Below are 25145 nucleotides of genomic sequence, written 5' to 3' on the forward strand. Positions count from 1 at the left end.
TAATTGAATAGTCAGACTTGATCTTTGTTTCTATTTTAATTTGCAAGATGCTGCTTCTCGTTTTGCAAGTGAAGCCTTGAAAATACAAGCTATTCAATAGTTCAACCATACTGGTCATTTTCTGAGGCTCATAGATTATGCAAAAAAATTTTGAGCACAGTCTGTTTCTAATCTTTTGGTGGTGAGGTCCATTTGACCTACAACCCGTGATGGCTTTCACTTGTGTAAAACTTGCTTGCTTTATCACTTCCTCATATAGTTCATCACCATTTTTTGCTGTGTGATGTGGTATAATTAAAAGTTTTTATGTAGGTCCCTAGGTATACTCATAAGAGCTTTAGCATCTTCTAGCGAGAACTTGGTAAAACCCAGGTTACTTTAAGAGTAATTTGCAGAGTTTATAGGAAAGCCATTTAAAAGATAAAGTGGTCAGTTTTCACAGCACATAGTTACCTGCTTTTAAGTGCTGAAAAATCAATGATTAAATTATGAATTCAGATGAGTAGTAATAAGTGCTCTTGCATAAGGGGGAAAAAAAAAAAAGAAATTACCAGCAGAATTATCTAGTATGCTAGTAGTACATAATTTCTTGCAGTAGCGCTGCACACATGCAACTTTCAAGTCTTTCTCTGTCCTTGTTCTTGAGGAGGCTGGTCATGCTCCATGCTCAAGGGAGGTCCACACTTACAATCAGGAGAGAATTTGAGCTTAGCATGTGTTTTAAGCTTGCTTTTTAAATGTTGGGAATCTTACCCCTGACGTATTGCTCTTTTCCTTCCCTAAAAAAGGGAGGAGGGTGCAGAAAGAAAATTGGCTGTGAAGGAAGGTTAGAAATACAGGATATTTTTTCTTACTCCCCTTATAAAAGGTAATATTTGGTTTCTGCAGTATCCGCATGTTGAATTGGAATGTTAATGCTGTGGAGTTCAAGTGGGTGTATATTATGTTAGAAGTGTTACCCCTTGGTATTATAATTATTATCTGTGATTAATCCTGCCTGTTCTGGTAAAGAGTAAGAAATTTTTACCAGAGGGACATGTCTTCCTCTATGTGTTTGCTCACTTATAATGTAAATTGACAAGAATTCTGGTTAGAGAAATGAGGGTCACTGCATCTTGAGTGGGTTTGGGGAATTTGTGACAGATGGACAGGAGATTGATTTTATGTGTTTTTAACGTAGGTAATTGCTATAATTTTAGGAGTGCTTGAGATAACTTTCCAGTTTTGAGTTTATTTTTGTTCTGGTATGGAGACTTGTGACCCATGCTTCTATTTAAAAATCAAATTTTGGTAAACAAAGTTTTGGTGCACACTTAAGACAAATCTGAATACTAGACTTTAACAGTTTCAGTAATAAATTGCATTTTTAAACTATATTTATTCTCAAATATGCAACGTTTTTGGGTTTTAGTAATGAAAATTGATTATAGTTTGGAGAAAAAACAAGCTGAAAAGGTCATGACTTTAAGGTCATAAGGGAGGACATTTATGGCACAGCTGCTTTCCATGAGCTGGATACTAAAATTAATTAGTTAAATGTGTTTTAATACTTTTTATTGAGCAAATGTTAAAGCATTTTTACCTGAATTACCATTGAAAGTTTTTTATTTGTATGTGTATATATTCAAGTTATAATTCACTATAGCGATTTTGGGGCTTAAGTTCAGCAAGAGAATTATTTTCTGCACGTCTTTTTAAAAGGGTAGGGTTAATGATACCAGCAACACAGTTGCCTTCTGAACTAAAATCTGACTTCCTTTCCCCTTATTTCTTTATCATCGTTAGATGCCGTGGCTGTTTTAAAAGGAATGCTTGACAACGGCTTGTTGCCCACTAGACCAGCAGTTATTGTGCTCACTCAGACTCTGGCAGAAAAAGGAGATGTAAAGAACCTGCAAGCACTTAAAAACATGCTGGAAGGCGTCACAAAATCAATTGGTGTATCTGCCTCACTAATCGCTAATGCTATTGCATTGGCTCATACTAAGAAGTAAGTATTTTTAGGACTGGTATGTGTAATTCTTTCATGCAGAGTGGTGGGAAATCACTTGCATTATCCATTTCATTCTGTTTCCATTCTTAGTGTCCTAGATGTTAAAATTCTGGTCAAGTTGAGCAGTGTGCTGTTCAGTTCTGTTCTGGTATCATTTCCCAAACACATTTGGAGTTAAAAATCATTTAATGAAATACAGGGATAGATATGAAGCATTGAGAGAGCATAAGGTCTTTTCTGGTAGTGTAATTTGGCTTTGATATCTTTGTTCTAATCTATTACACTCATGTGAAGTGTTCTCCTTGGTGTTAGATCAAAAGCCCTAGGAAATCTGAATGTAAAATTTAATTACTTCATCAATATAACTGTAAAAAATCTTGCAACTTAGCACCCACAGATTATGCATATAATACTTGTTTGGAAACAAAAATCTACTACATATTCCAGTAGTTGACATGACAAAATATTATTGTGTTTACCCTCAAAATGTGAAGGCCAGACACGTATCTGTGGAATGGTTTTACTTTTTTTTTAAAATCAGAATTATGAAGAATTAGCTGCTATGCTGTTTTAGGCCTCAGTTTCAATCATCATAATTATCCCCACACTTCGAGTACCCTTTGATTCAACTGTTTAATTCAGTATCATGTTCTGCCTAGCAGTTTTGGTTTAGTTGATATGTTGGTACTGTGCTAGTTTATCCTGTGTATAAAACTGCATGGGAGAAGCACTTCTGGGAGAAGGGGCATACTACGAACTTCTCAAATACGCTTTGCAGGAACCAGTCTTCAGGAATCCTACATATTCTATTATTTTATTTCAGACCAGTTTCATCAGGTAGAGCTCCTGTGTCTCACTTGGCAGGAAAGCTGTAGAACTCTGTAGTATGTAACAGATACTTGATCGCCTCAGGCATGCCAGACGAGAGAGGATAGTCACTGAAGTGTCTGGAACAGCAAGAGGACTTGAATTGAAAGAGAACCACGCAGGCCAGTTCCAGTAGCGAGCTCACTGTATTTTCAGCCACTGAAAAACAGTATGTCTGTAAGGGACTGATCCTGTAAATACTTAGATCTGAGTGGTCCTTGGCGCATTGATTTTTGCATAAATTAAACTCTCCAAATAGGAGAGTGAGTTCAGGATTTGTCTCATAAGCTGCATATTTTCCTGTATTTCCATGTCATAAAAGTGTTGCAAAGTCATGCTATGTTTTTAAGATACAGATTGGTGACAAGAATAAATCAATCAATCAATAAATTGCTGTATGCAGGCACAGGTTCTTTAAGCAGCTTCAACTTTTCTCTTGCCATAATGAAACTAGCTAGGATGTATGAAAAGACTTAGCAGCAGCATACATAATATGCACCTTATATATTCTTAAATACCTTGCAAGCTGTACCTTGAGAACTATGAAGAACAGACTCTTACAGATATTTTTAATACCTATTCATGTATTGGTAGCTTCATGTTTCTGATAGAGTTTTCAAAGCATTTTTCGTAGCTTTCAAGTATACTGCATTTCTGCTTCCGCTAAAAGCATTCATTGTGCTCTGATTTCTTTTTCAATTAAATTGGTTTTTAGAATGGACTGATAACAGATGCTATCATTTGAACTTTTTAGAATGCTCAAAGCAGAGTTTACACTTTGGTGAATACTTTCTGCATTATTTCTTTAGCATTTGCTATACTTAGACCATAAGATTAAAAGTTTTAGACAAAGGTACTGACCAAGTGACATTTAGTATTGTCTTTTGCATCCAAAAAGGCAGGCATGGGAAAAATCGAGTAAATAATTAATTGAATAGCATTTAAAAAAATACTTGAGTTGCGTGCATTAATTATTCAGATACCTTCTGTTAATGTTTTGATTTTACCTTCTAGATTTGCAGAGCACAATTTCCTAAAGTAGCTAGCTGAACTCCGCTTTCTTAATGAGGAAAATAGTGCGTCAAAATTACTTAGGCTTCGTACAGGCCAAAGGTCATTAAAAATTTTTACTTATGGGTTAATTTATTCATTCAGTCATAAATGGTTTCACTTTTACAGTATCTGAATGGAGGCATAGGTACTCAACCATTCCTGGGAAATACAACCTTAATGGAGAAAACAAAAAGTTTAATGTAATTGCTTCTTTAGGTTTAGAAGTCTTGATTTCAGAAACTAAGCCAAATCAATCTCTTTTCCTAGCAATGACCTTGATGCTGCTGTGGAATACCTTGAGCCTCTGCTTATCTCTGGTGCACAGAATCCTGATCAAGCTGTCAGAAATATTTCCTATTTGTTAAGAAAGGTGTCTGAGGAAGGATTAGAACCAGCTTTGGAAAAATGTAAGTTAATTGCAATGATATTTAAATATTCTGACTAGACAAGAGGTGTTATGAAAGAGCTATTACATGTAAAACCTGCTCAGTCAGCATAAATCATGCCAGTGAAGTTTACAAAAGTGGCTTTTCAATCAAAGATTTTTCCCTGTGTACCCATCATTTTGCAGTTGGTGTGATGGCAGAACGACTGGCCAGTCAGTTTGGAATTTACAGACCTGTCACAGATCTTTTCCTTCAATATGTCAGTGCAGACAGAGTGGATGATGCCAGATCGCTGATACAGGTAATGACATAACAAGAGGGGTACAGAAACACTTAGAGCTCTTCAAAGGTTAACTGAGAAATTGTCAAAAAGAGGTGTTGTGTAGCATAGGCTAGTACGAGTATGCTTTTGAATTGCAGCGTGAGTAGCAGTAGCACAGTTCAAACTATTCCAAACCATAAGCTAGTAGTCTAGTACTAATAATAGTAGTGAGTGCCAGTCAGAGGGTTTTTTGTCTTCTAACGACTTGAAGGAAATTAAGTAAGACTTGTATATTACTTGAAATTCCATCCAAAGCAAATGTTCTTTTATAAGGTTTCTGTTAGACAGCAGCTGCTTCTTGCAAACCATCTCTTTGCAACTTCTTACATAATTTCTTAAGTGCTGTAAACATAATAATATCTTAGAGTTGTACAGTTTGCAAACCAGAAGAAGTCAACGTTTGCTTTTCAGGGACCTTACTTCACTTGGTTGCTATAATATTTGTATATGCTGCCTGTATTCAAGGATTAGTAAGAGCTGAATTTGCTTTCTATTCACCTGAGTGTCACAGGCACGTTAAAAGAGAGATACTGGTCTCCGGGCCACAGTCTTAGCTAAGTTAACGATCTTCAGGGAGTGAGATAGCTCTGTACAAATGGCAGGAATGCAGCTAAAGACAAAGCTGAGGTGGGATGAACTGTGGGTGATGTGAGCTGGTGCTGGCAGGGAGCACAAACAGACTCCGTCAGGGAGGCTCATCCCGGCAGGTGGCAGTCCACCAGTCACCACGATTCTGCAGATTGTTCTGTGCCCGTAGGCTCCTGCCTCAAACTGAGGCCTCTTACCATCTTCTGGTAGTGCATACTACTCATTTACCAGTTCCTAAATAGTCAAAGTTGTTAAAGGAAAAAGCTCTGTTTCATCTGTCAGATGTTCTATAATATTCCAAGACCATTTTTTCGAGAAGAATGCATGCCAACAAATGTGTTCAGTTACTTCTGCTACAGTGTGAGGTTCCCCATTTGATTGCTCTTTGATTTGAAATGAATGAAATTGAATGAGTGAATGAAAATTGGTTACTATTTCTTGCTTTTGTCAAGATAGGGAGGTTTGCATTTTTAAGTAAAATCTGCATGTTATTAAAATTTTCCAAAACATGGAGTAATTTCCATTCATATATTTCCTAAAACTTCTTATTACAACAGCATCCAACTCTTGGTATTAAATTCATGGCTCTATAGCAAACTTGAAATAACATTGTATACGATATAATTTGGGGGAGAATTTTAAAATATTTCATGTTAAGCAGACATTCACAGATAAGCTTGAGTTGAACTTCTGTATATAGGAGAATTAGTTTCTGATACGGTGCAGGAAAAACTTTCAGTTGTGTTAAACATTCTTGACTGCTACTGTGGTTCAAGTATTCTACTAATAGGTAACTAGAAGATAGTAATAATGACTGCCCATTGTTACTTTATTGAAAACTAAACTGCAATCTAAATGAATTAATTTGCCCGTAATAACATGAAATATTAGTATATGCATGGAGAATCCTTGCTTTCAAAAATGCATCCGAGAGACTATCTAAAAGTTCAAGAAACATCAGTAACATCTTTTGTACTGTCTGGGGGGAGAATGTTTTTACTGACAAAAGTCAAAAGTGGTTTGATGTTTCAATGTGATAGGGAGTTGTGGAAAACATTTCTCCAACTAGACTGTCTCCTTCCTCTCAGAGCATCCTTATTTCTTATATTGACAGTGGGTGGGAGTGGTTAGAATCAGTAAATAAAACGTTGCAGGTTTCTCCTGTGGATGTTTCGCCTCTGTTTATCACCATAAAGCAACTTTTTGTCTGAACGTGACAGGTACATTTTTATCTGTTTGCCTGATGGAATGAGGCTTCACACCTTTTCACCTGGATCTCAAAGAGCTTGTCAAACCGTATTACATATAGAGCACATACATAATGGCATAAACCAAAATTTCTTGTTTGCATGTGTCTAAATGTAGTAAATTCATGGTATGTGTATTTTTATATGCCCAGTATTCTCTTCTTCCTGTGCATTTTGGTACTGATAAAATATCTTACAGCTGGTGAAAAACATTGTAAGAATTTTAAGACTGACACCTTTGAGGAACATACACTAAAACATTGTTTTGTGTATTTTATTTTGCCCTTGTTTCTAAAGTAAGATAGATTTTTGATTTATCTGGTCTGTTTCAAACTTTTTTAAGTTCAACTTCTCTCTCTCTCTCTCAAACACTGTCTATTGCAGTGAAAGCCTTTTATAAAATAGAGAGATTGAAATCAGTCCTTTGTATGCATAAGTGTAGGTAATTATACTTTAAAGAGAACTTGCTTTGTACATTTTAATTTTTATAAAGAAACGAGCAGTTATCTCCCTGACACCTTATTAAATGTATAATTAACCTTATGATCCCTAGCTCACTTGTGAATGCTTGGCAGTATAATTGGAGAGGAATAGTGTTTCTCTTTTTCATTCTTTTGCAGTCCTAAACCTCATTTTTGTGGTATGTTGAAGTATTAGTTTAATTCTTTCCCCTTTTGTTTTAGACAAACTTTATACCTACCATTTTAAAAACAATGTTTACCAAAACTTGAACTTGTTTCCTATGTTCACTGGTGGTGTTTTATTTTCTTCTTTTCAAACTTACGGTCAATTATATACCTTGTAAATAGGTAATCTATTAGTATATTATTTTAAACATTGTAATTGGAAATTTTCACATTAGTCATTTTGTTTATCACTAACTTACTCATGACTACTACATTAATTATTTCTTTTTCTTTAGAGGTGTGGTGCAATAGTTGAGGAGAAGAGAACTTTAGGGAGTTTTATGGCTAGATCAGCATCTAAACCTGGACAGGTATTTTTTTTTTTTTCATGTATATCATTGTATGTGTAGCAAAATACTATTTCATCAACCTTTGTTGAAGTGTTTTGGATCTTGAACTTCACAGTTGACAGCTTTATTGGGTTTCTCAGGGAGGGGGGAGGTTAATTTGCAGAGCTGGTTACATTTAAAGGAACAGTTTGCTTTATGGAGCATGACGGAAAGGAAGGTGATGTTAATATTTTTCTATTGTTTCAGTAATTCCCTGCATTTTTGATATTACGCTTTATATCCTACAAACATTGTGCTTTAAATGTTTTACTACGCTATCCAGTTCAGTATCACAACCTGAAAGTACTTATTTTGTTGGCTACATTGTATGAATGCAAATGCAAGTTAAAGCCTCAGCTTCTCTCTAATGATAAAATGCCTCTATGTTTACGTTAAAAGACACATTTCATATTACTTGTTATAGTGGTTTGAGCAGGTATCTAGTTTGAGCATCTGTTTAGATTCCTGGCTTTGTGCTCATTCCCTATAATTTGAAATGCTCTCATTTATGTGCCCCCTCTACTCCTGTTCCTCCCTCATATGCCCTCCTCAAAGTAAAAAACAACAAAAAACCAAACCCAGAACCCCCCAAAAAAGCCAAACAGAAAAAAAAAAAACCATAAACAAAAGAAAAAACCAAAACAGCAAGCAAACCCACCATGCACAAGAAAACCCAAAACAAACCCCCAGTGTTGAGTTTTTCCCAACATGGAGCAAGACCACCACCAAAACCAAAACACACATGCAAAACCACATTGATTTCTCTTTCATAGAGGAGCAGCATCAGGAGACAGTTAATATACAAACTAGAATAAATACTTTTCAAATGAGGGAAAACGCAAAAAATTTTGTGGAAATTGCCATTAAATACTCATAGATTAAAAGTTCTTCTGTTTAAGTGATGATGATAAATAAGATGATGATAAACACCATCTTTTGGTGTCTGTAGAAGAAATATAAAAACTTGAAATTTTCCAGCTTTTCAAGCTGAAATTTTAATAACACCTAGAAGTTAGTAATATGTGATAAAGATGTTATTGATTTCTATAAACTTTTTTAATTCAAGACCTGAGAGTTTATGAAACTGGAATCAGAGGTTGAGGGAGGGAGGTTCCAAATTTAAGCACGTTAGTTAGTGATCTGACTTCTTTTAAGCGCTGATCATAGCCACCATTGATTTCTAGGACAGTGAAGGCTGCTTTACATTTTTTTAAAATTGGGTGAAATCCTGACATATTTCATAATACATTAATTGCTTCCTTCAAAAAAAAAATTAAAAAAAATTGAGAAACTAATGTTTAGGCTTCTTGAGTATGGATTTTAGTCCAGTATTTTGTTTATTATGTGCCTGATTTCTTTGACTATTTCTTATCTGCTGCTTTCAGTAGCACAGTCCATTCCTTGTTATTAGTACTGTTCATATCACTTAAAAGATCTGAAATAATTATTCTAACTTTGGCAATTTTATTTTGTTCAGGATTTGCAGTTAATGCTCTTTTTTGTCTGTGCGTTAAATTTCATAGGCAAAGAATATCGAGACACTTCTGGAACTGATTCCTGAGCATCTAGATACGGAAATTGCGTACCGTTACCTCATGAGATGTTACGGTAATTTACTCTCCTTGGAATAGTTTTTTAGTAAGAACTCTTGAAACATTCAGAAGGGGCATGGAAACCCTTAGAGGGGAGAAGGATCTACACTGTGTAAGTCTGTATACTGTCCTAGCTCCTAAGTTGGAAAAGCAGCCAAGCCTTGAATCCTTTACAAAAGAAGCTGCATTAGATCAGAGGATACTGCTACAATAGAGGCTAAGTAGGGGCTTCGTGGAATAAAAAAGAATCCATCCTAACCCATGGAGACAACTACTGTAGAAATGAATGGCTTTTAAAAAGAATCTATCTTTTTACCCTGAAACATGTAATAAGTATATTGGTGTGTTTCAAAATCATAAGTGATTAGTTCTATCAGTAACGTGCAAGAACGTTATTATTAACGGTATAAATTCTTTATACCTGTTTTAGTTTAGCCAGAGTTAATATTCCAGATGCCTTCATATGGATTTACTGAAATAGTTGATTTGAAGTGCTAATCAGTTCTCCTTATAGTTCAAGTCAGAGAGGAACAGGTCTAAAAAAACATGTTACTTATTTATATATGTTTATTTGCAACACTCACTCTTGAAAAACCAGGACATATAGCCCCTATGGCAACGCTCAGTTGGAAGCTTGCATCTCTGTGCTGTAGTGTCCTTTGCCTTGCGTACCCTGATATGGTCTTCCAGTTTTATTACAGGGAGTAAATACTCTTCCCATATGTATTACAAGCAAAAAGATAGAATGACAGAGGCCCTTGTGTTCCAATCTGTCACAGTGGAGATAAATAGGAATAATTAAGTAAAACACTTCAAACCCAAATGCAAGGTATGGTGTTAAAGGAATGCAAACTTCACTGTATTTCAGTCAACTTGTAGAAGTTCTGATGATGTAGTATATAACTTACAAAATTCACTTGCTTAATAATGTTCAAAACAACAATCACTACCAAAATCCTTTAGCCCCTATAGCTTCATTCACAGCAGGGTAAGTTTTCTAACATGTTTTTATAAAACAAAAAAACCACCCTTTTTTCACCAGCGCTGTTCTTACTGCTTTACACTGTCATTAGCCCTTTACTGCTTTTACCTCAGTCAAAATTCCGTAAGTGAACTAATTAATTTTTTCAGTATCCTTTCCATCTACATCATAGTACAACAATTTCATAAAGAGATTTCAGAGAATCAATCATTCTCTGTTCTATTATACCTAAAACAGTGGTTAGAGTGTATTCAGTGTGTGAAGCCACACTGTATGTGAAGAGATGGTTGCTGTAGTTTCTTCAGGCAGAGACTTAGCTGGCTCATAGCAAGTTCCAGAGGAGATGCTCTGTACCAGCATGAAGAGTTTTAAAAGCTGTTCCCAGCTTATTCTGTACAAGCATCTCACCTGTACGAGGCATCGATTCCATTCCTATATCAGGTAGAAGAGTGCACATCAGTTACTTGACCCACTTTTACCAGGGTTGGGGCTGGATGAGTCATGCTAGGTTATCTTTGCATTTTCTATTGCATCTTTGTGTTTTAAGGAAGCAAATTGTTGTCCTACTCTTAAGATATGCAGGGGCATTTATTGTATTCTGTCCCCACCATGTCCCCACCATGTCCCCACCATGTAAGTACACATGAACAGCAATTTAGAACGTTTTCCTCATATCCCTTCTCTTCCACTTTTGATACATTGTGCAGTGGCGAGTGTGTTAGTTTTATTTGGCTATTAGAATGATCATCAGAAAAATATTTAGCACAACTGAAATTTATAAAGGGTGTGCTTAGATTGTGTTCTAGCCAAGAGGACTAGAAAGATCTTTTATTTAAAAGATTTTTTTTTTTCATTTTACAGTTAGTAAGCTTTAAAACATGATTTCTCATTTTGGGCCTAGTCCAACCTTCTAGTATCATCATTTTCTAGAGAACAAATGATTCTCCTGTCAGATCCGTTGTTATTTTTAATTAGGGGAATGAAAGATTACAGAGTACTATTAGTGCAATTGGTTACCATTGCTAATTATAAAAATAAATGGACAAATAAAATTATAATTGTTTGTGTTTAGCAAAGATATAGTAGAATAGAGATCACAGCTAAAAAGAAGTCTGATCGTATATCAGACATCCACAACTGAACAAATAAAGGGACATTTACTCCTTTCCTTGTCTTGAGATATGATCCACTGCCAGGACTAGATTTCCTTTGTCTGGTGAGCTGCATAATCCTTTGCTGTATACCTTCTAGAAAAAGGAAACATGTAAAATCACATTTGTATGGTCCATTAGATGCAATCTAAGTATAAGCTCTTTTTGTTTGGTTTTTTTCCATGCAATAAATACAGCTATTTTAAAAGAAATAGAAAGTTAACAATTTCTATTTGGCTTTCAATCAACCATCACTTCATGCAGTTTCTGCAGTAGCCTCCCACATTCAAAAAGGAGCTCAGCCACTTGCCAGATGTGAGTGGGAACCTTTTTCTCATGAGAAAGGGACACAAGCTATCCATTTCTGCATACTTCAAGCTTTTTTTCTTTAAGAACCATTGGTTTTGTAGTCCCTGAGGTTGTGAAGATGGTGTTTCCAAATGTGAACAAGCAACAACCTGAGACAGCTCCCATACTGCAGATGTTTGTGTTTTCCCAAGCAACAAAATGATTTTAGCTGGTCATGATGACATCCTTGTTGTTCCTAAGGTGCTAGGGACTGTTGTACTGGTGGTAGGAACAGCCCTGAGGACAACAGTGAAACTGTCAGAGGGCACTTTAATTTCATCCTGATCCTTCTCAAGGAAATGTCTGAGCAGCAGCAAAGTCTATGGTTAAGCAGGAGTCAGTGTAGAAGGAGGAGATTCTCCCCTGTCCCAGTTAGAGGAAGGAGAAATATATTTCACTCTTCTACAGCTAGAAGGGAATAATGATTTTAAATAAATGAAGAATGGGTTAGTTAGAACTAGTTGCGGGGATAGTGCCTTTTGTGGAATATCCAGCAAAATGTTACTGGTTACCTAAGTTAAGGTTTGTAATAGTGTTAGTGGGTCAGCAAAATATTATCCTGCTCAGTAGGATGAAATGGGTTTTCCTTTGTGTTCTAAAATGAGCATCTGACCTTTTCCTTTGTTCCTTTAGATTATAGTTTTGATGTAGCCAGCACCTGTAGCCATAGCAATATCCTGCCCTTACGTAAGGGAATAAAATTCGGTTCTAGAGTTCTCACATGCTGAACTTGGGTGGCTTTCGTTTTAGCTTTTAATTTGTTATCGTTTGCTTCAGAAAGAGGCATACAGCTCTGTCTCTCACATTCTAGAGCAGTGTGTTCTCATTGTGCGGCTCCTACTCCTTTGTGGTTCCAGGCACATTCTTGAAGGGATTGATCATCCAGCATCAAATAAAAAGGAAAGCTAGAATAGCTGTTTGTTCTGTTCTCTTATGTGAAATGTCAGTAGGATATGAAGAATATCCAGAATATTTGGAATATTGTGTATGAAAATTTGGAATATGTTTTGGCAAGTAGCAGGAATGTGTGACATTGTGGAAACAAGTGAAAAGGGGAACACTTAGCCACTGGGGGTTATTTGGCTTTTTTTTCCTCAGAATTGGATGGGGATGTTGCTTCTGTAAAGGCTTTGTATGAAGAAACAAAAGCGAAGAATATACAGCTGCACGAGCTATCTCTGAAATCTTTAGCAGTTTTTCTGAAGAAAGTAGGAGAGCCTGTTCCTTTCACTGAACCCCCTGTGAGTATTTCCTAATTAAGAAATCTGCAGAATTGTGTATGTTCAATGTTAATAAAACAAATTGCATGAACAATTACACAGGGATTAGATCTCTGCAGAGACTCCACAAAGGAGGTAATGCATGAGGTACTGAGTGTTGTAGGAGCTGTGGTAATCTTGCATTGGATTTGACTTGAGGAAATAAAACCTCTTGGGGCTTACGATATTTAAGCTACCTGATCTTTATCAGGCACTCATCTACAGGTGTACCTTTATCAAATGTCCTTGGGGCATTTATCTAAGCAACTGAACTTTAAAAGGCTTAGAGATTGTGTATTTCATTAACAATTAATGGGGTTTAGTTTTCATTACCTTTTTTGTATCTAGTACCTTTTTTGTATCTAGTACAAGTTGCTGCTTTAGTAGGATGGGATTTTAGAACCGTAGGAATTATTTTTCTGTTGTAGCTTTGCTTCTAGCTGCCTTGCCAATAGATATATGCAACTGTGCAAACGTATCTTATTTGAGGGTGACAAGTGGCATGACACTAAATCTGTCAAGACTGTAAATACTTCTTTCACATCATTCCTTTGGCTAACATTCTGCTAGTACCATTTTAGCGAAGCAGACTTCAAAGACTTAGTATATTTTTCCCTCTCTAAGCAAACTTTTTATTGCTGTTTTCTAGCCAATTTTTTATTCTAAAATAGGTTTCTATACTTCTGTAAAGACCTGATTATATGCTGTTTCTCCATATTGCTTCATGATAAATCTGATTTTCTTTTCTCATTTTGCAAAGAATTGGAGAAAATTTTGGCGTAAAATGTTTGATTTAGCCTTTTAACAGCTATGGAGTTTTTTCTGTAACCTTGAAATAATTTATAATCTGAACTTTTATTTGGACTGTGTAAGTTTAAAACCTAAAATATCTGTTTCTTACATGTAGCTAGTGAAAATAAGAGTGTTTTTTTTTTTTTTTTCAAAGTCCCTGAAATTATTCATTTTCTGCTTTCCCTCTTCAATTTTTCTCTAATTCAGCTTGGTCTTTAAAAGCATCTCATATTTTTTTTGACACAATTGCAGATTGCAGTTAAGAAGTATTTTCATTTTTAAAATGAAATTGATTATATTATTGCATTTTGTAATAGAAGCTTCATTATGCATTTTTGGCAAGGTTTTCCTTTTCCTTTTATTCTCTCTCTCTGGTATTTCTCTTAATTATACAGACTTCAATACAGAAGTATTGAACAATCTCTGTTTTGCATGACAGAGAATAATAGATTTTGCTTTTGTCAGGACGTAAGACTTTGTTCAGAATTAGTAACTTTTCTGTTGAAAAAATGTTGAACTTGTTTATTCCACTCTATTTATAGGAGACGTTCAAGTTCTATGTGGAAAAATGGAGGAAGAGAAGACTGGCAGCATCATGAACAGAGTCTTTTATGCTTTAGTTGTTTATGAAATTGTTTAAATATTACATTCAATAAAAATATAAAAAAGTATGTTGTTCTGTGTAATTTTTACTATGAATCTGTGTTTAAACAGCATTTTCCATGGCTGTAGGATAGAAACAGTCATTAATAGAAATGCTGTTAAAATTGCTAATGAAATACCAAGGTGCAGCTTTCTAGGTTATTTCTGGTTTGATGTGTCATCTGCTATAACCCAAACTGTATTTTGGCTCCTGTTGATTCACGAAATATATGTATATCAAGAAAGTTGCTAGAGGGGCATGTAACTGTAACTTAAGCAAACTGTCTTGTCTGTTATTCTTTGCCTGGTTAATGGACTTTGGGGTGAAAGTACAAGATGGGTAAAGAACATCATTTTCAGGATTCATCTGTATCTACACAGAAAATAAACATGTCTTTTTTTTTCAGATTTCTCCTAAATGTACTTCTCTTCTGTTAAGTATCTCCTTAGGATGTTTGATATTCTAGCTAAAGACAGAACACTGGTAGCTTTTAAACTAGCTTGTGTGTTGTAGTTTTATAGCATCTTTAATTCATTCTCATAACTGTTAGTCTAGTTAATTTGATGGATACAAGAACTGCAAATTCATGAAAACATTGTTTTTAAACAAAGGAGTGCCCATCCTTTGCAGGGGTAGCAGTTGTTTACTTGCGGGGAGACTGGTGGGCATGCTTTATTTGTATACGTGTGGGAGTAAAGCTACTCTGGTGTGAAGTTTTACAGACCAGAGTTGTGGGATCATGAAAACAAGGTGTGTAAATTACAAAGAATACTTGGAAAATAAATCCATTATCTCTGTGAATAATGATGGAAACTCACAAATGCGCACATTGGTATAACAGATGGGGTAAGGTGCCTGTGCAGTACTTCAAGCAGGTTTGAATGATGTGAAAGCTTGTTTCTGTTTATTTAATACCTTTGTTTATTCATCTTTACATTTTCAGTTATTTAACCTTATCTTTGTTAGATTTTTTCCCACATAGGCAGCACTGTAATTGTTAAAAATTCATGTGTGCGCACACAGGGTTTTGGCAAAATTTTGAAAGACTTGTACAGTAATCTGAATGTAGCAAAGTTAGGAAGATATTGGGACCTCATTTTTTAAAGTAAAATTTTCAGTTCATTAGTATATTTACAAATACACAGAAAATTCCTGCTGTACTTAAAACAATGAGGCATCACTAATTGGGGGCAGAGAAGTGTGTTAAACTTTGCTTTCCAAACCAACTGGGTGAATCCTAGCTGTGTCGACTACATTGCTGGTGTGGTTTTACAATGACCTTTCTTACTTCATGAGCGTTGACAACATGCTGCCCCAACGTGGCTCTAACAGTCTGATCCCTTTGTTCCGGGGTTGTGAAGATAAGGCATTTACATTTTAAATTTCATTCATGGCCAAAGGGTTGTGTCCCTGAAAGCACGCCCAGGAAGTACTCAGTGTATTTCATTTTACAAGCGGAGATGTTCCTTTTTTTTCTGAAGCTTACGGCTACCTTACGTTAGATTAGTTAGCGACTCTTTCTCTAGTGCCACAGCTCTTGTTTTTAGAGGTTGTGTCGTGAATCTTGCGGTAGCCGTGTGCCAGTAAGCGGAGTCATGTCTGAGCGTAACTGGCAGTGATGGGCCTGTAGGTGCTCGGAGCTCAGCTGGCACGTGGGATAAGGAAGAGGATGAATATTTCTTGAAGCAAACACTAGGTCATCATGGAGGAAGTTAACAGCAGATCTGTAGATCTTAACTGCCTTCTTGACAAGGAGGGGGAATCTCATGTGGTTGTGGAGCAAGTGCAATTGTCTGTCAGGTGCTGCATCCGTCTGTGCCATGATACTGGCAGGTTGCCTTTGCTGGCTGCTGCCTTCTGAGGCAGAAGAGCAGCACAGGGCACCGCAGCCAGATGCGTGATGGCCTGTTGCTAGTGCCTGAGGCCTGGCCGCGCACGGTAAGTAGAAGTTAGCATCTACGCGGTGTTCTAACTTGCTTGACTTGGACTCCTAACAGAATTAATGCCCTATGATTTTGTAGTTGCAGTTGTGAAAATGGAAAGTGAATTTGCTAGCCTGTGACTGAAGAATATAAATCAAATTGTTTTCAGCTTTGAAATTGCTTTTTGAGTGGCCTGGTGGATGGAGCTATGGGCTGAATGAGCTGGGTGCTGAGCCGATGAAACGTCGGTGGGGCGCTGCGGGTGTGAGACCAGGCGGTACCAGCGTCTGTGGCAGCAGTGGTGGGGTAACGGGCTGTCCTGTGAGATAACCCCGGCCCACAGAGCCTTGTGGCAGATGGGAAGGCAGAGATTGTTCAAAGGAATAGGCAAAAGCTGCCATTCTGTGATAGTGTTTCTGATTTTCTGTTCTAGTAAGTGTTTTGTCTACAATTAAGGAACGATTACACAGAGGAGTGTGGTCTCTCCTGTCTTTAAAATGTGGGACAGTGAGGGACTTGTGCCACTCCGGGACACAGTCGTCGCGGTCTGAAGCAAGGTTGTACTGGGAAGGTTTTGCAGAATCAGCATTTTTGCCGACTCTTCTAGAACACGCTTGAAATGATAATATTTCTGGTGCGTCGGTGTGCTGAGACTCATGCCATTTCAAGCATGAAGAGAAATGCGATTTAGGAGGCTAGTGTTTCTTCACCAAATAAGTGCACGGTTTCATTATTTATTTCTTCATATTCAAAGAAAGAAACCTGTAAGATGACAAAATGCAGAGCGGCAGTCTTGCAAACTTGTCGTGGTGATTTATTAGTCCACATACCAAACGTAGTCTGTCATACTGACCATAGCACTTACCCCTTTAAAGCAGAAAAGAATCATTTGCCACTGGCTAGTGCATAACAGGGATTGTGCAAGGTCCAGACCAGGCGCAGTGTCTGTGAGATAGGAGTGTGCTTTTCCAGAGGCCTCCGTGGGAAGCTGAGAGCATGCTGACGTGAAATGACCTGACATGTTACTGTAAAAAGCAAATTGTGTGAGCGTGTGTGTGTTTGCATAATAGTGTGTCTTGATTGAGTTTGGGAGGACTGGAAAAAGCTTGCCGCTTGAATTGCGATGGCTTCATCTCACTTCTGTGCCCTGCGCCATGGTATGGACTCGCCTCTTTCCCCTGCTCCCCTTGAGGTAGGGGCAGGAGGAGGCTGTTTTTTGGGTTTCGAGCTCAATACGGGAAAAGTTTCCTTGTTAACTACCAATATAGTCATTTTGCAGCATGGTAATTACATGCTGTAGTTCTGTCCTTATCTACTAAAACAGTTCATTTGACTCTTTGTGTCCCAAGACCCTTTTCTACAGCAAGAAATGTAGCTTGGCAGGTCAGTAGCTGCCTTTAGACTTCCTTAATGTGTGCCTGCTGTTGAAAATGGAGTAGGTGAACGGCTCGTGTCTTTGGCAGTGACAGCTCAGGAGGTTTTATAGATTGAATGCCTGAGTCAGCAGGATTCCAGCTGCAGTTTACAGTAACAAGGGAGGATCATAACAGTGAAGGTAGGATCATGAGTGCACATACTGACAGAGAGAGAGAGAGACTGGAAGCATGTTCACCACAGTACTACTATATTTATTGCTTTTCTCGAAGGTGTGATGCTTCCGGACTCTCTGGGAACACAGCAGAGGAGGAAGTGACAGAAGTGATGGATGTCACCAGGAGGTTTTGCTGCTCAGTGTGAGAAATCAGTCAGCATCTAGAAGGAAAGTCCAATTTCCAGTGCTAGTATATTGTGGCCATAAAGGTGAAAAAAGTGAGCATGTAAGAAAAAGCTGAGATACTCATTGAATTTAGCCTTTTTTAGCAAAGATTTCTCTGCATTTCTTAAAATTATTCTCATAATTTCTGTGTAAAGTCAACTGCAGAAAGGCATTTCCTTTCCAGAATGGCTGCACCTTCTTGTGGCTTGCCGGTCCTACAGTGAATCAACAATCAGAGGAAACCTAATACCCTTTTGAGTTAGCGGCTCCAGCCGAGACTGTAACGTAACCCAAGGGCAACTTTCTGAATATGAGTGTGCAGACCCTCAGCTACAGGACCCAAGTTCTGGGTTTCCCATTAGGTATGGAAATAAGAGCAAATACGGAAGCTTGAATTTTCTCTACTGTTTCCTGTAATTAAGAAAATGAGATAATAGAAACCATCTTATGCAGTGCCTGCTATAGACGGGGTTCCACATTGATCTACTTTTAGATAAAACTATTAATGCAAGATTTCTCTTTGATACTCTTAAACCTCTCTATTACAATTGGCTAGTGCTTCCTAATTTCTCATGCAATTATCTTTCTAACACCATGATAAAGCAGTGGTATCTATAGAATTGCTATTGTCCGAAGCGGTAGCTCTAAACCTCTTTGTAGTTCTGTGTTTCTCGTAGTTATGTTACTTACAGGGCTGTAAGTGCCATGGACCTCAAAGTTCAGAAAGCAACAAACCTCTGTCTCGTGATGATGGGAATGAAGCAACTCTGGTGGGTTGCTGAGCCCATGACCTAGTCAAACTCCAAAAAACTTTCTGCCTAAACCAAAAGTAAATTAAGCAATTGCCCTTGTTACTTGCAGAGTTCCCTGGGATTCCCCTCTAATTTAGCTAGTAGCTTGGGCAGTTCACATGTGGAGGTTAGTTCAACTCTAATTCTTCCTGATCTCTAGCAATTGTCAATTTTAACGGCCCTCAGAACCCTTTGTAAATAAAATTACACTCTAAAAATGGGAAATAAGATAGAAAGTGTACGCTTATTGGAAAATCCATTAGGAGCCATATATCTGTAGACTTTGCTTAAACAAGGTTTTTGCTTTCCTTTGTGATTTTGTTGACTCAGCCTGTATTTCAAACATTAGTGTTCAAAGTGAGAGAGCGGGTAATATCCCTTGTCGCACCTGGTTAACTGTTCAGCATTCCAGGGAGGAGGAAGAAACCCTAATCAAGTGTGAGAGCTGGAAATAAAGAGATATAATGTTACATTAATTTAAAAAAAACCCCACACTTTAGTTTTCCATCTTTTTTATAGTTTTAATGACAGCCATATTTTTCATCATCTATAGTACATATAAAATACTGCGCTGCAATTGGTTTTTATGCCCAGGAATACAATTTCTGCATTTGACTGTCTTTCTCACTGTCATCAATAACATTATAAATTTGTCTAAATTCAGCAAGTAAAAACAAGGTTGAAAACTATGTTTTATACCACTAGCTGCAGGGGGCATAAAATTACGGTAATTTGTGGCTTTACTATTGTCAGTCATGTACAAGAGTTTTTTCCAGTGGAAATTCATCACACGTCTGGCACTGAATGTACTACAAAGCCACGAGGCGTTTTTCTAATACAAAAGCACGAAGAAATTCCCTGTGAAGTATATAAAGCTAAAAATACTCACATACTTTTCGCCTTGCTTTTAGAAGGGACAAACCTGAAACAAGTGTGTCCAAAGCGTTTGGTAGTGCTGAGCTCTGCTGTAATCAGACGGCTTTTCTAGGTAACAGTAATACTTGGCCAAAATGCTTTTTTTTTCATGATTGCTAGAGTAGGAGTTGCGGGTACAGGGGGAAGGCAGGGAAGCAGGTACAGCACGCGATGTGAACAGCCAGAGCCATGCACAGAGTTACAGCAGGAATGGTGGGAGGGTGCCGGCTTCTTGCCTGGTCTCGCTGGCCTGAAATGCCCCTGCAGCTCTGTGGGGGGTGGCAACTCATGTCCTGCATTGCTGGGAATTATAAATCAAAAAGTTTATTAAATGATTGTATTAAGGGGATGCTAACAGAGAAAAAAAAAAATAGTTGGTGCTCTGCCTTTCTCAGCAGAGGTCAGTCTCCTGGGGTGATGGCTACCCACAGGTCTGACCTCCCGCTTTACCCACCTGGAAATTGGAGGGCTGCCTTGTGTAATGTAACATCCTGCGGCTGGGGGCAGCTAATCAGGGCAGCATGCATCCTGTTTTCCAGAGTTTTCAGTTTGTGCAGCACGTTTTGGTGTTGCCTGGTTTGGAACGCCATTATTTTTTGGCTCAGTGCCTTTCTACAATTAGTTGAAGCACTGCCGCAAAATGATTAGCTTTTCTTAACTAAGAGTAGTAGAAGATTTAGGTGTGTGTTGAAAAGCAGTCATTAAGATTCTACTCAGTTCTTTTAGGGCGCTCTTCCCAGCATTGTGACTTGCATCGTGAGAAGGAAGTCGTTGATGTGGGTCAGGGAGGAGCTGCTATTGGAGGCTGGACTGGCATAGCAGTGGGGCTCTCCCTCTCTCCCTCTCTCCCTCTCTCCCTCTCTCCCTCTCTCCCTCTCTCCCTCTCTCCCTCTCTCCCTCTCTCCCTCTCTCCCTCTCTCCCTCTCTCCCTCTCTCCCTCTCTCCCTCTCTCCCTCTCTCCCTCTCTCCCTCTCCTTCTGACTTTCTTGGTGAAATAGGAAGTCTTTTTTAATTAAAAAAAGTTTCTGTTGTTCTCTAAACTCTTCCCCCAGCCAATGAAAGTGAGCAAAGGTACTGTCTTGAAGAATGATGTTAACTGTTAACTAGTACAGTTGTGTATCATCACAAGGCTCTGTATGTTTTGGGTTTGACTATATGTGAATGTACATAATTTCCAATTGCTGTGCATTTGTTTGCAAATTCAGTACTGAAGTAGTAGACGACTATCATGTGGGCTAATTTGCTTGTGTATAAAATACAAATGATTTTTGACACAAGTGGCACTTTTTTTTTTACTCACCATACAGGTTCTGGCCAGTACTGTAACATTTCTGCCTCTAAACCCACTTGTTAAACATGAAAAAATAAGGTGAGGTGGAAATGGTACTGAGATATGCCAGGAATCTTGGCAAGAAGTGGCTTGGATTAGATGCTTAAAAAGGAGCGAAAGATCCGAACGTGGTGGTGTTGATGGGAGACACTTGTTCTGGAGCCATGATGTGAAGGTTGAGGAGTCTGTTGAGTTCTGGTTTCTTAGCAGTGGAAGTGTTAAAAGTATCAAGTTGTGACCACGAAAGCAAAATAACGCCAACAAAATTTGCAATTCAGAATAACCATAAGTTTGATTTATTATAACTAATTATATAAATTAGCCTCAGTGCTTCTATAAATTATGGATCTGAATTGCTTTCTAAGTATTCCCTGATAAAAAAATTGTGAGCTATCACAGGCATTAAAATTGTGTGTGTATATACATATATACGTAATCTATTCATGCAGATACCTCTACATATACGTATTAATACGAACACACGCGCAGATTTCTATGCTTTTTAAAGCTTGTCAGTTCTTAAAAGGGTTAAGTGCTTTTAAAATTACCTCAACCCACTGCTTAAACGTTGTTGCCTTAATTAATAGCTGCTAACATATGAAGGGCTTGTCTTGGCTCTCAGAGTATAAAAAAAAAAAAAGCAGCGTGTCACAGAGCTCCATGTACACTGTTTCTTGTCTACTGCCATTAAAATTAATCATTGTGGCTAAAACCTGAAAGGTTTGTTATTTCTGGTGCAAGTGGACGTACCAACACCTATAACTTCTTACCCACGGAGTGTCTTTGCATACATACTGTTTGCAATTTGTTTAAAGGAATTTTGTGGGGTTTTTTTAATAAAAAGGGGATCACTATTGATACATGTTACTGATTTAGCATTTCTGAATGCATTTTGCAATGAACACGTATGGGATGAAACTTCCAACGGCTACTTAGTCATTTAGCTTATCCAAAGTGAAAGCCAGTCCTTTCCAAATGATGAGTTAAAAGTATTTTGGAGGACTGCCACTACCCATGAGACAATATGCAAAGCAGCATTTCTATAATCCTTTTTCCAGTGCTTAAAAAGTTTGTCCCTTTTGCCAAGTGGAGGGACTGCATAAACTTGGAGTGGAGGTTGGGGAAGAACTTCCCACCTCTCCCTGTCTTAAATATCTTAAGTAATAACGACAAATTTTTCTTGTCTGTGTCTTTACAGAAAAGACAATACATGGCTCTGTTGTCCACACACTGCTTTATTTTTGTAGTATCCATGTAACCAACACAGATTTTTTTTTTTTAATTTATTCTCTATTTGCTGAATTTTCCTTATGAGTATCATTGTTGCTTGTATTTGACGTTCCCATTCCCAAATTTGATGTGTACACACACTGAAACCCCGTAGCCTGTCGCAGCTAGGTTGTGCACTGGGCAATTCAAACAGCAGTTGGGCAAAACCACTTGGGAACTCTGCAAACAATTAAACACGATGCCATTTCAAAATGATTTTGCGCTGCCTTGGTTGCCGGCAGTAGCAGGGACTGTGATTTACAGCTGCAGAGATCTTTTCCGAACCTGGCCAGGGAGGATACAGGAGAGCGAAGACCAAAGTGGGTGAATCCTGGGGACGGCCGAGTTTTCGGGCTGGCGAGCAGGGCTCTGCTCGAAGGGCAGATCTGCCTTACTGCAGCGCTTAAGGCTGTGCCAGACCGAAGATGGTTTTGTGTGGAGTGGTGTGATGAGTTTTGTGCACTGTCTCATTTGTGATCTTCAGTCTCTGTGTCACAATTGTTGCGGACCACTGTAACTTGGGTTAGACTGATGCAGGCAGCGCAGGCAGGAGGGCACGTGGAGCTGCTGCTGACACGGGAGTCTAAGGAAAAGGAACAGCCACTCGGAAACTTGGAAAGCAAAGCTGTGCTGAAATTAAATTGTAACACTTAGCCTTGGTTAGGACTCCCAGGAAGATTTCTGTTCCTCGCTAACCACTCGTTTTTGCAGCAGCAGCTCCGCTGTGGAAGTGTGAAATCTTTCCCACACGCGCTTAACACAAAGGGCACGAATGTAGAGGCCAAAGCATATAGTGTGACCTTCACTGGCTGAGAGGTGCGTGATTCCCCCTAAACTTGCGCTATTTTTCAACTCCCGATAGCACGAGTGGGGCAGGTTGTGTGTCATCCACCCACTCCTCTCTGTACACAGCCCCACGGCACGCTATTGTTAGGCATGAGCGCTAATTGCCGGTATTTCAAGGCTCCTATCTTCTTATTGCTAAAGCCTGTAACAATAATCACAGCCTATATTCCCCATCTCTAGGCATCAAGGAAACAAGATATGATCATAGGCAGTGTGCTAATGTAATTGTAGTATATAGAATATGAGCTTTTCCTATGTAAACACAGGCCTGGCCACATCCTATGATAGCTCGTCCTACACTCCATACGATGGCTGTTCCTAGGCTCACCGCTCAAGTCCCCATTATGTATACATCCTACCCTTGTCATAACACCACCTCTGAAACACTCACACTGTTTGGTCCTGCTGCATAATGTTAAGAGGGTGGAATTTTAAATTGAAAAAGGCTGTTTAAGTAATGTCAGCAGCCTGACTAATTTCACAAAAGGAAAGAAATTCCAAGTTAAGGCTATGGTATATTCTTATCTAGATGCCTGAAGATTTCTGTGCATGACAATATGCCCCTAAAATTCAGAGCTGTCCCTTATGTCTTTAATTTCTCCCATTGTGTCTCTCCTTTTTTTTATTAAACATCAAAGTGAATTCACAACAGAGAGTCAGCCTAGAATTTAATCCTCTAAATACCTTGAAAATAGAGGTTTAGACTAGAAGTACCAATATATACCCTTAAAACTTCAGCGTAATATAAAAGAGATTCTAATCACAACAGATCATTACAAAGAAGAGTAAACCACTTTAAAAAAATTAAGTGTCTTAAATATAATAAAAAGGAATAATTAAGAATCAAACAGGAAGCTGCTATTCTGACAATTTAATGATGCTGAATTGGACTGAAAGAATTGGCTTTGCCATTAAAAGGCAATGAAAATCTGATAATTTCAAAATGGCACTAGGATCAGATCAAGTGGGTTTTTTTGAAATCAAGTGCAGCAGAACTAGCAAGAAATGGTAGACTTCACCTTAGAAGAACCTTGGGGTGTTTTGGATTCCTACTGCTGCCTGGGGCTGAAGCTCTTATTTTATCAGACCTGCTTAACATCTTTAGACTAGGGTCTTCCTGGGAATTTATGACCACGTGGGACCTGTGGAAAGTAATGTGGCAGTCTAGTTGCCGAATAGAATAAAAAAATACTGATGTTCTTTCTTTTTTTTCTTTTTTTTTTTTCAAAGAGGGATTTACATAACAGTATCTGGGGCATTATAGCTGATTACAGTAGGAGTTTTCCACGGAGTGCAACATGTAAATGAAAGTAGATGATGTACTTTGGGTCTCTGTATATAAGCACAGAGATATACATCCAAACATTTAAAATCAAGCAAGCTATTCTTATAAAGTGCTGACAACTGTATACCTAATTGGCACATGCACATACCATCTCTGTGTGTGAATTACAGCCAGTTGTTTGCTGTTACTCATTTTCTGAGCATTTGTGTCTTATGCACCTAGTTATGCTCAGCCATAATTTACAAGCATTTCAGAGATTGAACCATTAGATTAATTACTGGAGGGGCAGGTTGGTATTTCCTACCTGAGAATCTTAGGAACCACACTTGGCCAATTGCTGTGATTTGTATTGCCATAGAGAAAGATGTGATTAATAACAATCAATTGGTGTTGTATTTATACTATAGAAATAAATCCAAGAAGGTGGTGAGATAAAATTATCTGTTACAAGAAATCATCTGTACAGTGAGAAAATACCATTTTGGTCATGAACAGCATCTAACTGGAACACAAAGGCAAAACTGTAAAACACATAAGCAGGTAGAAACAACACAGAATCATTAACGCTTGTGTTTTCCATCCTTGCATGTTCTCCTGAAGCATTAGTGCAATTTTCTGTGTTGCTTTCCTCTGCGCTGTTCTTAGGAGTGCTGAATGTTATATGTGCTGCAGAAAGTAGGGTTTTGTGTATGCTGATCCCGCTTCTCTTGGAGCTCTCTGAATTAAGTACGTGGTCACTGTATGTTCAAGCATTATGGACTAAAACATCAGCTGTTACCAAGTGAGATGGGGG

General features: G+C 38.1%; 1 protein-coding gene across 2 annotated transcripts in view; it reads left to right on the plus strand.

Annotated features, from left to right (window-relative positions):
• LRPPRC (leucine rich pentatricopeptide repeat containing) overlaps nucleotides 1-14656 on the plus strand; it is a 91038-nt gene extending 76382 nt beyond the window's left edge. For both annotated transcript variants that reach the window (XM_075749099.1, XM_075749100.1), the window contains exons 32-38: nucleotides 1786-1990; nucleotides 4181-4320; nucleotides 4485-4600; nucleotides 7379-7453; nucleotides 8995-9079; nucleotides 12643-12785; nucleotides 14138-14656. In XM_075749099.1, coding sequence (XP_075605214.1) covers nucleotides 1786-1990; nucleotides 4181-4320; nucleotides 4485-4600; nucleotides 7379-7453; nucleotides 8995-9079; nucleotides 12643-12785; nucleotides 14138-14194 — 821 coding nt within the window. In that variant the 3' untranslated portion in view covers nucleotides 14195-14656. The remainder of the gene's footprint in view (nucleotides 1-1785; nucleotides 1991-4180; nucleotides 4321-4484; nucleotides 4601-7378; nucleotides 7454-8994; nucleotides 9080-12642; nucleotides 12786-14137) is intronic.
• The last annotated feature ends 10489 nt before the right edge of the window (nucleotides 14657-25145 follow it).

This window comes from Balearica regulorum, chromosome 3, assembly GCF_011004875.1.
Source record: "Balearica regulorum gibbericeps isolate bBalReg1 chromosome 3, bBalReg1.pri, whole genome shotgun sequence".
Taxonomy (NCBI): domain Eukaryota; kingdom Metazoa; phylum Chordata; class Aves; order Gruiformes; family Gruidae; genus Balearica; species Balearica regulorum.